General features: G+C 40.9%; 1 protein-coding gene across 2 annotated transcripts in view; it reads right to left on the reverse strand.

The window, feature by feature from the left end:
* The window catches only part of Hps3 (HPS3 biogenesis of lysosomal organelles complex 2 subunit 1), a 47,058-nt gene extending 36,795 nt beyond the window's left edge, over nt 1-10,263 (reverse strand). Inside the window, exons 1-4 of one of the 2 annotated variants that reach the window (XR_003710776.1) lie at nt 10,002-10,237; nt 4,087-4,578; nt 2,965-3,136; nt 2,705-2,790 (exon numbers count right to left, since the gene is read on the reverse strand). Coding sequence is in view for 1 of the 2 variants with exons in the window: in XM_028762866.1 (XP_028618699.1) it covers nt 2,705-2,790; nt 2,965-3,136; nt 4,087-4,578; nt 10,002-10,218 (967 nt within the window). In the remaining variant the exon portion in view is untranslated. Of the gene's footprint in view, nt 1-2,704; nt 2,791-2,964; nt 3,137-4,086; nt 4,579-10,001 lie in introns of both variants that reach the window. The other variant, XM_028762866.1, reaches the window with a different exon arrangement.
* Between the last annotated feature and the right edge of the window lie 468 nt (nt 10,264-10,731).

A 10,731-nucleotide genomic window follows, 5' to 3' on the forward strand; every position in this document is an offset into this window, starting at 1 on the left:
GCATGTGGAAGCTATAGAGCAGGGTACTGGCATGTGGAAGCTATAGATGGGGGAGGTGTCTCTTGTAGTATTAAAGTCTCACTATCTAAATGAGTTTGAAAAGTTTTCATAATCAAAGTTCTTTTTAGAAAGTCTTCTCCTGCTGGGAGTGGTGGAGCATGCCTTTAACCCTAGTGCTAGGGAGTTGGAGGCCAGCCTGGTCTACAGGGCGAGTTCCAGGACAGCCAGGAGAGAAACCCTCTCTCGGAAAACAAAAATAAACACAAAGTCTTATTCCTCCATCTATGGTCCTCATTGATACTGAAAGTCCAGTTCTGCACTTTTCACAACTAGCCCAGAGCCAACTCCAATTTTTTCTTCTTTCCAGGAGATATCTGTGCTCTGGCTAAACAGAACTAGCCACTAATCTCTATAAGCACATGCTAATGTTACAGCTTGCATATGTTGGTTCCTCTTATGAAATATCTTGCAAAACTCATCTTCTAAAATATCTACACACCCCATCCTGGACTCAGCTCAAATATAAACCACACATCTGCAGTCATTTAGCCTTTCAATAGATACTCGCAAGGTACCTGCTGCATGCAGCACTGCTGTCTGAGGTTCTGGCAATTCACAAAACAAGGTTCTTTCACAGAGCCCTCACATTCTAATGATGGGGATCGTGACAGGGAAGAAACAAACTCTAAAGTGAAGAGAGATTTTAAATAGAGAGAGCACAGGGCCTAAGCAAAGGGCTCAGCAGTTAAGAACTCTTGATGCTCTTGCAGAGGGCCTAAGTTCAGTTCCCAGCATCCAAGATGGGTGGCTCACAGCCATCTGTAACGTCTTCACTGGCCTCTGCAAGCAACACACTCACATACCAAGCCCACACTCAGACAGACAGACAGACAGACAGACAGACAAAAATTAAAATAAAAGTGAGTCAAACTGAGAGAACCAAGGGAAGAACTCTGTGGCAAGGTGATATTTGAGTTAGGCACTGAATGAAGTGAATATACCACTCATGCAGTAGCTGAAGCAAGCACAGGCTAGGCCTCAATAGAAGGGATAATAGGTTTCACAGAAAAGGACACTTGGCATATCTGAGGAGATGGAAAGGTCTCTGTGACTAGAGAGCAGTAAGCAGGTCGTGGGGGGGGGGGGGGACAAAATGAGTCCAGAGTCAGGTCACCCTGGCCATGGACTGACTGGGGTAGTTCACTGAATGAAAGAGCTGACATTCTGACTGACTTTGAGCTCTGTGTCCACCCTTGTATCACACACACTCATTTTCTTCTCCATTCTCTCTGGTCTTAGTTCTTTCAGTTCCTCAAATATAGATTCTGTACCCATGAAAGAAAATTTGTGGGCTCCTCTATTTGGAACGCTCTCTTCCCCTCCCTCGACTAAAGCTATCTCAATCCCAGAGTCAGCACAATTCAGCCTACAGATCCATTCTCAGGAAGCAGCCTTCTTAGACCCCAGAAAAAGTCAGGGGGCTGTTGAAGTTGGGGCCTCATTCACAGCCCCAGACTCCCAAAAATGAGACTCAGACTCAAAATATATTTACAAATACGTTGGCCATTTGTTAGGCTCTTCTCTGACTAGATCATGACTTAAGACAACCCACTTATTTTAACCTACATTCTGTCACATGGTTAGTTGCCTGTGCTCAGGTATCATGTATCTGCCTCCTTTCCAGCCCCCTCTGCCGGCTCTCTTCCAGAATTCTTTAATCCTTCTGGATGCACCACCTCTATTTCCTGCCTAAGTCATAGGCTTTTTAATAGATAGGTGATGCATCCATACATTATATAAGATATTCTCTCTACAGGAGGTATTTTGCTACAGGCTTGTATACCAGGGCTCATTTCCCATAGAACACTATTTCAGTGTCCAATTTTGTTAGTATGTGATGAGTATCTGCTTTCACCATTAGATAACTAACTTCATAAGTACAAGCATGCTGCCTGCTTTTGCTCAGTACCCAGCACTACGGTCAACAACTGTAGCTATTCAATAAGCAGTTACTTAGAAAATAATGTTATAAAGACATATGATTACAACAATATTTATATCTTCCCAGAAACCATCTGAAGATGCTGAACAGGCCATGAGCAGGTGCAGCACTCATCAAATTTCTGGTGAACACTTAAGGATGATGGTGCCAAAGTTCAAAACAGTCCAATTAAGTACACTTCTGACTCTCTGGCCTCTACCTCCTACGAGATAAGATGACATGTGCATACCACCACACCCTGTTTATCCAGTGCTAGGAATCATGCTTTATCCATGCTAGAAAAAGTACTTGACCAACTATATCCCCCATTATATTTTTAAGTGTCCAGATAAATGCAGTGTGCATCAGGGCTAAAAACTAATATTCTGAATGAGTTCCCACACAAAGCATGCTTTTCCACCTCACTTACAAGGCCATCCTAAGAAAGTTTGTCAAATACTCAGCTGTAACTAGACAGACCTCTGCTCCTATGGTGTGGTGTGCACAGATTTCTTTTTCTGAGCCTATAGACTATTTCAAAAGAAAAAAAGTAATGAGCTTTTCTGGTCATATCCTCCCAATGGTTTCACTTCTTCTAACCAATATGACTTTCCTTTCCTCAGGAAGATTCAGCAGAAGAAGTAAATCTAGTGTCTCCACACGGGTCTTCCCTTCAGCCAGGGCCTTGCAAACCCCTCGACCCTGCAGCTTAGCTGTACTTACCAGTTTGGTGAATGGGTAGCAGCTGAAGAGAATGTAACTTGATGTTATCAGACAAGACATAGAATGAAATATCTGGGGCAAAGCGTCTGTGGGTTGAAAGAGAGAAAGAGGAGAGATCCTTTCAGACAAGACATAGAATGAAATATCTGGGGCAAAGCATCTGTGGGTTGAAAAAGAGAAAGAGGAGAGATCCAATTTCCATATATTTTAAGCCAGCATGAAAAAGCTAAATGCTTGTGAATAAAAAGGGACTCTCCTACCTATACAGTAGATGCTGAACACGTAAATATTTTACTTTTTCATCTTCTAATCCTGTGGATTCCAATTTAATAGATATTCCAGACTGTTTGCATTTTTCACCAAGGAGTTCCATGGGTTTTAGGCAGATAACAAAATCCTCTGACTCAAGCTGTGAAGTTTCATTACTGACATCTTCAAAAATAAAATTTAAGAATTTAACAACTATAAGTGCTACCATCTGCCACAATGAACATTAGACATATGTCTGAGTTATGTCTATACTGCTATGATAAAACATCATGACCAAAGGCAACTTGGGGAGGATCACAGTTCATTTCAGTTTACAATTCTCACATCATACTCCATCACTGGGGAAGTGAGGACAGGAACTCAGGGACAGAGCTGATTCAGAGGCCATAGAGGGGTGCTGCTTGCTGGCTTCTTCCCCATGGCTTCTTCAGCAGCCTGCTTTCTTATTCAACCCAGGACTGCCTGCTCAGGGGTGGCACTACCTTCAGTGAGCTAGGCCCTCTCAGATCAATTATTAAGAAAATACCACACAGGTTTGCCTACAGATCGGTATCACAGAGGCATTATTTCAATTAAGGTTTATTCTTCTCAAAAAACTCTAGCTTGTTGTCAACTTGAAAAAAACTGGGGGTGTGGGACATTTAATAATCAGTGTTATTAAATGTCATTAAATATTGAATATGAAAACAAAGATTAGAAACTCATATAGTACAGGAAGCCCCCACAGGGACTCACAGCTACAATGACTACACTCAGGAACATGAGACAGGAAGATCCCAAGTTTGAGCTGAGCCTGCATCAAGTGAGTTCCAGGAAAGCTAAGGACATAATGGGACCCTGTCTCAACAAAAGAACACCAACCGTTTTCTCTTTAAAAACCCCTCATCTAATAACAGTCGCTCCGTTACTCACATACTGACAAATTCAAGTAGAAATTTATTTACATAGTGCAGAATAAGCTATGGATAGTCATAAACACAAACCAGGGTAATAGGAACACCTAAGCCCCTAAGAATTGTGGCATGCCACTATAGATATCAGGTTTCTTTAAAGACTATCAAAAAAGATGATTTCTCTACAGTTAAAACTAGAAAGTCAAATTCATCACTTACCTTCTGTCTGTTCCAATGGGTTATTGCTTTCTTGTGGGTGGTGGTTAACTCTGTCTCCATGTATAGGGTCTGACTCCAGTTTTAGGAGTAAGACTTCTAAATCAGACATGACAGCAACATATCCAACACAAAAAGAGATTTCAACAGGAGTGATATTATCTATGTGTATAATTAATGAACGTTCAAAGTTCAACATTGAGAATTTCTCATTAATGGTATTATACTTCAAAGTAAATACGACTAACTTATTTGTACATCCAACAAGTAGATCTCCTTTCACAGGACAACACGAAATGCACAAAGGGGCCTCAGACATTGGCATTTCAATTATAGACATCTGGTCTCTAAGGCTTTCAGAGAACGACGCCTCCACACTGTGCCCCACCATTCGAATGCACACCCGGGAGTTGTCGCTCCTCTTACTCCTCCAATTCACGTAAGCACGCAGGAATATAGTTTTGTTTTTCTCTTCAATCGCTACCAGATAGTCTCCTAAAAAAGGAAGCAAGATTGAATTTGGAACTTAGAATTAGAAACTCAACCATTTATTTTGCTGCCTGAAAATGTAATGTATAATATAACACAGGAATCATTGACTCAAAGTAGGAACACAGCTGACCTCTAAGTGACAGCATCTGAGGTGTGTTTTTAAGTTACACCAGCCATAGAGTTTCTGAAATACAGTCTCTTCCCATCTTAGTGTCTTATGACAACTCATTTATATTTAATCTATTACAGTTGAAAATATATAATTCTAGAAAAATTCTACTAAGTTAAAGTAATACTAGAATAACTTACAAAATTCAGGTATGAGTTAAGGAACTCTGAATTTAACAGAATTAACATATGATATTTCCTTCCCATCCTAGAAAAGTCACAACTCTCCAAAGTAGGATAAAACTAGAAATAAACAAATAAAATATAAATCCAAGTTAATCTTTTAACTAGTGATTACATAGGATTGTTTTCCCTATAAAAGTAATATTTGTTGTGGAAATCAAAATAGTGAAATACAAAATAAAAACATAATGACCTCCCCTATCAGTCTCATCGTGAAGAGCTAACGGTCATACAAAGTCTCATACAATAACCTTCAAAACACTTCTTCTCATATAAACATAGCCCAGAGAGGCCTTCTGTCTTCTTTGTATTATCACACTAAATCTATTTAACAATCTATAATTTTAAATTTATGTTTAACTCAATAATCACATTTTGTTGTAATGATTTGCTATAGTAACTGTTATTACACCTGTTTTATGAATTAACAACAAGCATGCAGGTTAGTAACTTTCTGGGGCATTAGGGGGTGGAATTCAAGTAACTATAGCATAAACATAAAACAAAAACCATCTGTAATTATTTAAACAATGAGTAAATCTTTTCCTTCAGACTGATACATGGCTACCCACCTCTTATCTACAAAATATCCTATACTCATGTACCATAGATATGTAATAATTCTCTTATACAGGTATGAGGGGTCAGGGAGATGAGAGTGACTGGAGTGTACAGTGTGAAGCTTACAAAGAACCAATACGTTAAAAGGAAATGCAGGAATAATGTTTTGTGCACTGTGTGAAGGATGTCTTTGTGTTATTCAAATGCTGATTTCTCTGCCCTCATGTCTTATTTCAATCTAGACTTGCACTGTAATGCCTATGTCAAGAATCTCTTGTGTCAAGTTTTTGTAAACAGTTCTAACCATTTATTCTCTGCCTTGTCAATAAATGCTGATCACCCAATGACTTGGCAGAAGAGAGACTAAGGTCGGAAACTTCTACAAGCCAGGGGGAAGAGAGAGGGCAGGGAGATTCAGACAGGCAGGAGGAAGAGAGGGTCCAAGAAGACATCTAGGAGAAGAAACATCTGAAACACAAAGAACCAGATCAATAATAACATACAAGTATCATGGGATGGGGCTGGCAGTTAGCCAGATTAGCACAGAGGTTATTATAGACCAGTCAAAATAAATTGGTTTCTCTGTGTGGTTACTGGGAACTAGCAGAGCTAAAGAAATACAGCTGCTGGATTAATTCACTGTTTACATAATATTAAAAATAATTCACTTTACAAGGAAAAATATTCCCCAATTAGTATATACCAAATAGTTGTCTCAACCACTATACTTTATTTTGTAACAAATAAGCATCTTTAATTACTTGGAAAATTTTTTATGTTGGGCCACAGACCAAATGCATTTTAAACTCACTCCATAGCCCAAGATGTCTTCAAACTTGCCAAGATCCTCCTGCCATGGCCTTTTGAGTACTTAGAACTGTACCATCACTTTCCACTTTATGTTATTTTATGTCACTTTATGTCACTTTATGATAATTTTAAAATAACAATTATCCTATGGGTAAAGGGTATATCATTGTGACTTGAATTTGCATTTCCCTGATGATTAGAACTGTGGAACATCTTTTCATGTGCTTTTGGACATTTGCATGTCTTCCTCAGAGAAATGTCTAATGAAGTCTTTTACCGAATATGCTCTGCTTGGGATCAAATCCAGTGCATCATGTATGCCTCACAAGTGCTCTGCCACTTGGTTATACCCCAGTTCCACTTGCTCATTAAAAAATAAATCAATGTCGTTTTGCATCACCAAATCATTTTATTATATATTTCAGACACCAGTCCTTTATCAAACATATGATTTACATTTTTTTCCAAGCCTCCAGACAGTTCTTTCCATCAACTGGTAGAATATATGCATTCACAAAAAAATGTTTAATTTTGATTATGTCCAATTCATCTACTATTCTATTGTTGCCTCTATTTTTGGTGTCATATTGAAGTTAGTAAATTATATTTAAAACTAGGGATATTTGTTTAGTCACAATAAAAGCTTTTAATCATTCATATATATATATATATATATATTCATATATATGTATATATGTGTATATATATATCCACATATGAATTAATGTGTCTGCAAGTGTAGGTAATATACATATTGTACTGTATGATTTCAAAATTGATGACTGGTTCTGTAAACGCTGTAGTACCACATGCTGTGGCACACCTCCTTAACACGCCTTTAAAGTTCTCTGTAAATCCTTACAAGAGCCCTTCACGACAAATCTCTTGCTTCCTATTTTACAATTCAGCATGCTGAGTCTCTGACTATCTTTACTCGCAATTTGCCTAAGGCAATACATAAATGATGGAGCTTAAATATTAAATACCTTTGGGATCTAGCTGGCCCAAGGGCTTATGCTCATTCTGCAAACTATTGGAAATGGAATAAAATTCTGTAGTCTTCTATATGAGCTTTAAAGGGAGGATTTAACTTAAAAATATCATTCAATATATGGGGTGGGGCTAGTTCAGTACACTCGTGCTAAAGATCAGCAACAAGAGCTGTGTGGTCTCGCCTTCCCTGCCCCTCCACCCACAAACACCCCAGAAATACATGTCCTGTGAGAAGGTCTTCCATACTGCACTTGCCACTGGGTCTCTCTCTGTCGGTTAGTTATCCCTCCTCTTCACGTCACACATACTGCCTAAATTCAATTTCCACCATCCCTGGTGATGTTAAAAAGTCAAAACCTACCATCTATATTTTCCCTTACTTTCTCCCTAATGCTCTTGATTGGGCTAAGAAACACCTAAGAGCACACCTCTGGTTATTTCTTGTGAGAACATCTCCAAAAATAACTAGATCATGAGTTCTGACCTAATGAATGCACTAATCCACTAGCAAATTTAAATTTTGGAGACTTTAGTGTGGTAAGGATCTGTGGAAGGGAGTCTGGCTGGAGGAAGGTCACTGTTGAAGAGGGGCTATCTGGGAAATCTATCTTGCCCGAGTCCCTTCCTGTTACTGCTTTACTTTACCTTCAGGTCACCATGATGTGAGCCCTACCCACTATGGTGGACTGAACCCTTTCAAACTTAGTAAGTGTATGCTGGGGGGGGGCACAAAGTGGAACTGCCAACATGACCACTCCATGGTATAGTTAAGGGCAATGTTTTTGTTTTATTGAAGAAGAAGAAAGGGGGGAGAGAAACGAGAACAGCCAGAAGATCTGGAAGAATCCAGAGCAGTGAGAGAAAAAGAAGTAAGCTGAACATGGCCAGCTGAGTAGACATGGCCAGAGCTATCTGCAAGAGAGAGAAGAGCAGGGAATAGAAAACAGAGAGCAGAGTGAGAATAGCAAGAACAGTGAGACTTGCCCGAAGGGTTAGGAGAACAAGTAGCTGTGGAAGAGAAGTCCATGAGCTGGAAGGAGTTTAGGGGAGAAGGAGGTTAGAAGGGCTGGGATACTAGCATGGACTCTGAAATATGTAACAGGTACTTTAGGGACTGAGGGCGACCTGAGGCTAGCCTGGACCTTGGGATGCTTATAGGCATCACAGGCATATGTTCATTGGAGAGCCATAGATCCTTTTGCCAGAGGTAAGGGAAATGACTCCTTATGACAGACAGGAAATGGCTCCACACGTTCCTGAAAACTGAATGCTGGCTTTCATTTAAACACCAGAAATCCTCCTATAGCTGTGGATGAGCTCAATCTGGGAGATCTGGACTGCCTTTTGGAGTTTGGAATTGTGGGTTTCCTTTGGACCTGGCAGAAAAAGAAAATACTTTCTGCTTGGGTAGAAGGCCTAAAAAACATTCATGGTAAAATATAAATGCGCAGATTATCCTGGTTTTTGACAAGGTACATTTGCTATGGCAGAGGACACTAGGCACTGAGAACATTGAGACCAGAAATCCCCAGGCACATTTATTTATCCAAAAGTAAAAAAGACATCAAAGGAGAAGTCAAAGACGGGTTTTCTGGACATAGGCACAGCCAGAGGTCAGCCTATTAATGTTTAGTCATGCATGGGTTAACAGAAGTTACACTCAGAAGTTGAAAGTTCAACTGTGGACTGAATGGTACCGTTGAGTTATATGACCTGTGACAGTAATGCCATCCCACATGATTCCTGAAGTTCTTTAAAGCAGCCAATTGGTTATAAAAAGCATCTTTGTTCTTCAAGGTTTATTATGGTTTAGTGCTAGCCTCCTCCAGTCAGTGTGGCTCAAGTCATTAGTACCCAACCAGGGCCAAGCATTTGATACACTCCAATGTTAGCTTTATTCCAGAGAAACTTAACATTGGTTCTGAAGATGTGACTCAGGAATCTTTTTTAATGCTTTCTAAATGATTCCTGCCCACAGGTGGTAGTCATGCAAGGACCTCAGGAATCAACACAAACAAAAGGCAGGAAAAGCACCTTGCAAAATGATCCTTGCCTCAAGTTGTAGAATAAATGTCCCTTTGAAAGAATAGGGCAAACAGTATAAACATGCTGCCTATGTCTTTGTCTTATACATACTCACACACAGTGTATCTAACGGTCAGGCTATAATGAGAGAATTTTAAATCACCCACAAGTGTAACGACTTAAGAAGTGAAAGGGCTGGCTATGATTTGAGATAACTTTTGAGGTCGATCATTCCGTGAACTTCAAGATATTATTCTCCCTCCTCTTTCTCTTGAACCAGGTTTAAATTTTCTTACATTAATTTTTTAAGGGTCTCGTATAAATGAAACCGAGTCACATGCCTTTAATTCAAAATGTGGAGAGGATCAGTCAGCGTTCCCTCCCCAAGTCAGGTATCTGTTTTGTTTTGCTTCTAAACAGCAGAGGGTGACCTTAAACTTCAGATCCTCCAGTCTCTACCTCCAAAGTGCTAGAATGACTGGTTGAGCAATCTGAGGGAGGAGGATCAGACCCAAGACTTCAGGCAAATTAGGCAAGCACCCTACCGTGGCACTACACCCGATCTGTGGTTGCTATGACAACTGCACAAAGCGCCTTTAGCACTTTAGCACTGACCTTCTGCAGCCGGCCTAGAGAAGCACCAAAACCACCCCTAACCAGAACCCCGCCCCAAAGCCGCTCCTCACCGGCTTCGCTGTAGGCCATGCGCAGCACCCTGCCTAGCGTGGAGAAGACGCAGCGCTGCCGGCACTGCTCTGCGCCCTGAACCGCAAACGCCTCCACCTTGCAGCCGGAAGCCACGAACAGTGCGTCGCTCCCGCCGCAGCAGACTTGCTCGGGCTCCCACTGGCAGGGGACCACCTGCTGCGACCCAAATGGGTGCAGGTTGTACAGACGCACCATCTTGGCGCCCGGACAGCTGGGTGGCTTCCGCAAGCTTAGAGAGCTGCTCCGCATCACGTGAGCGCTGCGACCACGCCCCGAGCGCCGCTCCTTAAAGAGGCCATGCTGTAAGTGATGTGCACTACCCTAAGTGGATGCAGAGACCTCTGGTCCTCTTTGGAGACATTAATTTTGCTGCTTCTGTCCAAATTGGTATGTGGAACCTTGAGCGTATTTAACACCCGATCTTCTGCTAGTCTGTGCCTTGGTCGACTTCAGGGCATCACTCATGTTTTAGCCTTTGAGCTTCTAAAGGATGAAACTGCAAAACCTGAAGTTTAACCCCCAACGTGGGGTTAAACACACTGCAAATACTGTGGCTTCTACAATGATTTTATTGAAAAGGGCAAATCCTTGAAGATGCTTAGCAAAAAATGCATTGGATGATGAAAACATTTTGCAGGCATTTGGCAAAAGTTTCCACTAATCCTTAGAAAATAGGAGAGGAGAGAAATCCCCCGATGATCAAGCTAC

This window comes from Grammomys surdaster, unplaced genomic scaffold, assembly GCF_004785775.1.
Source record: "Grammomys surdaster isolate TR1022 unplaced genomic scaffold, NIH_TR_1.0 62, whole genome shotgun sequence".
NCBI classification, from domain to species: domain Eukaryota; kingdom Metazoa; phylum Chordata; class Mammalia; order Rodentia; family Muridae; genus Grammomys; species Grammomys surdaster.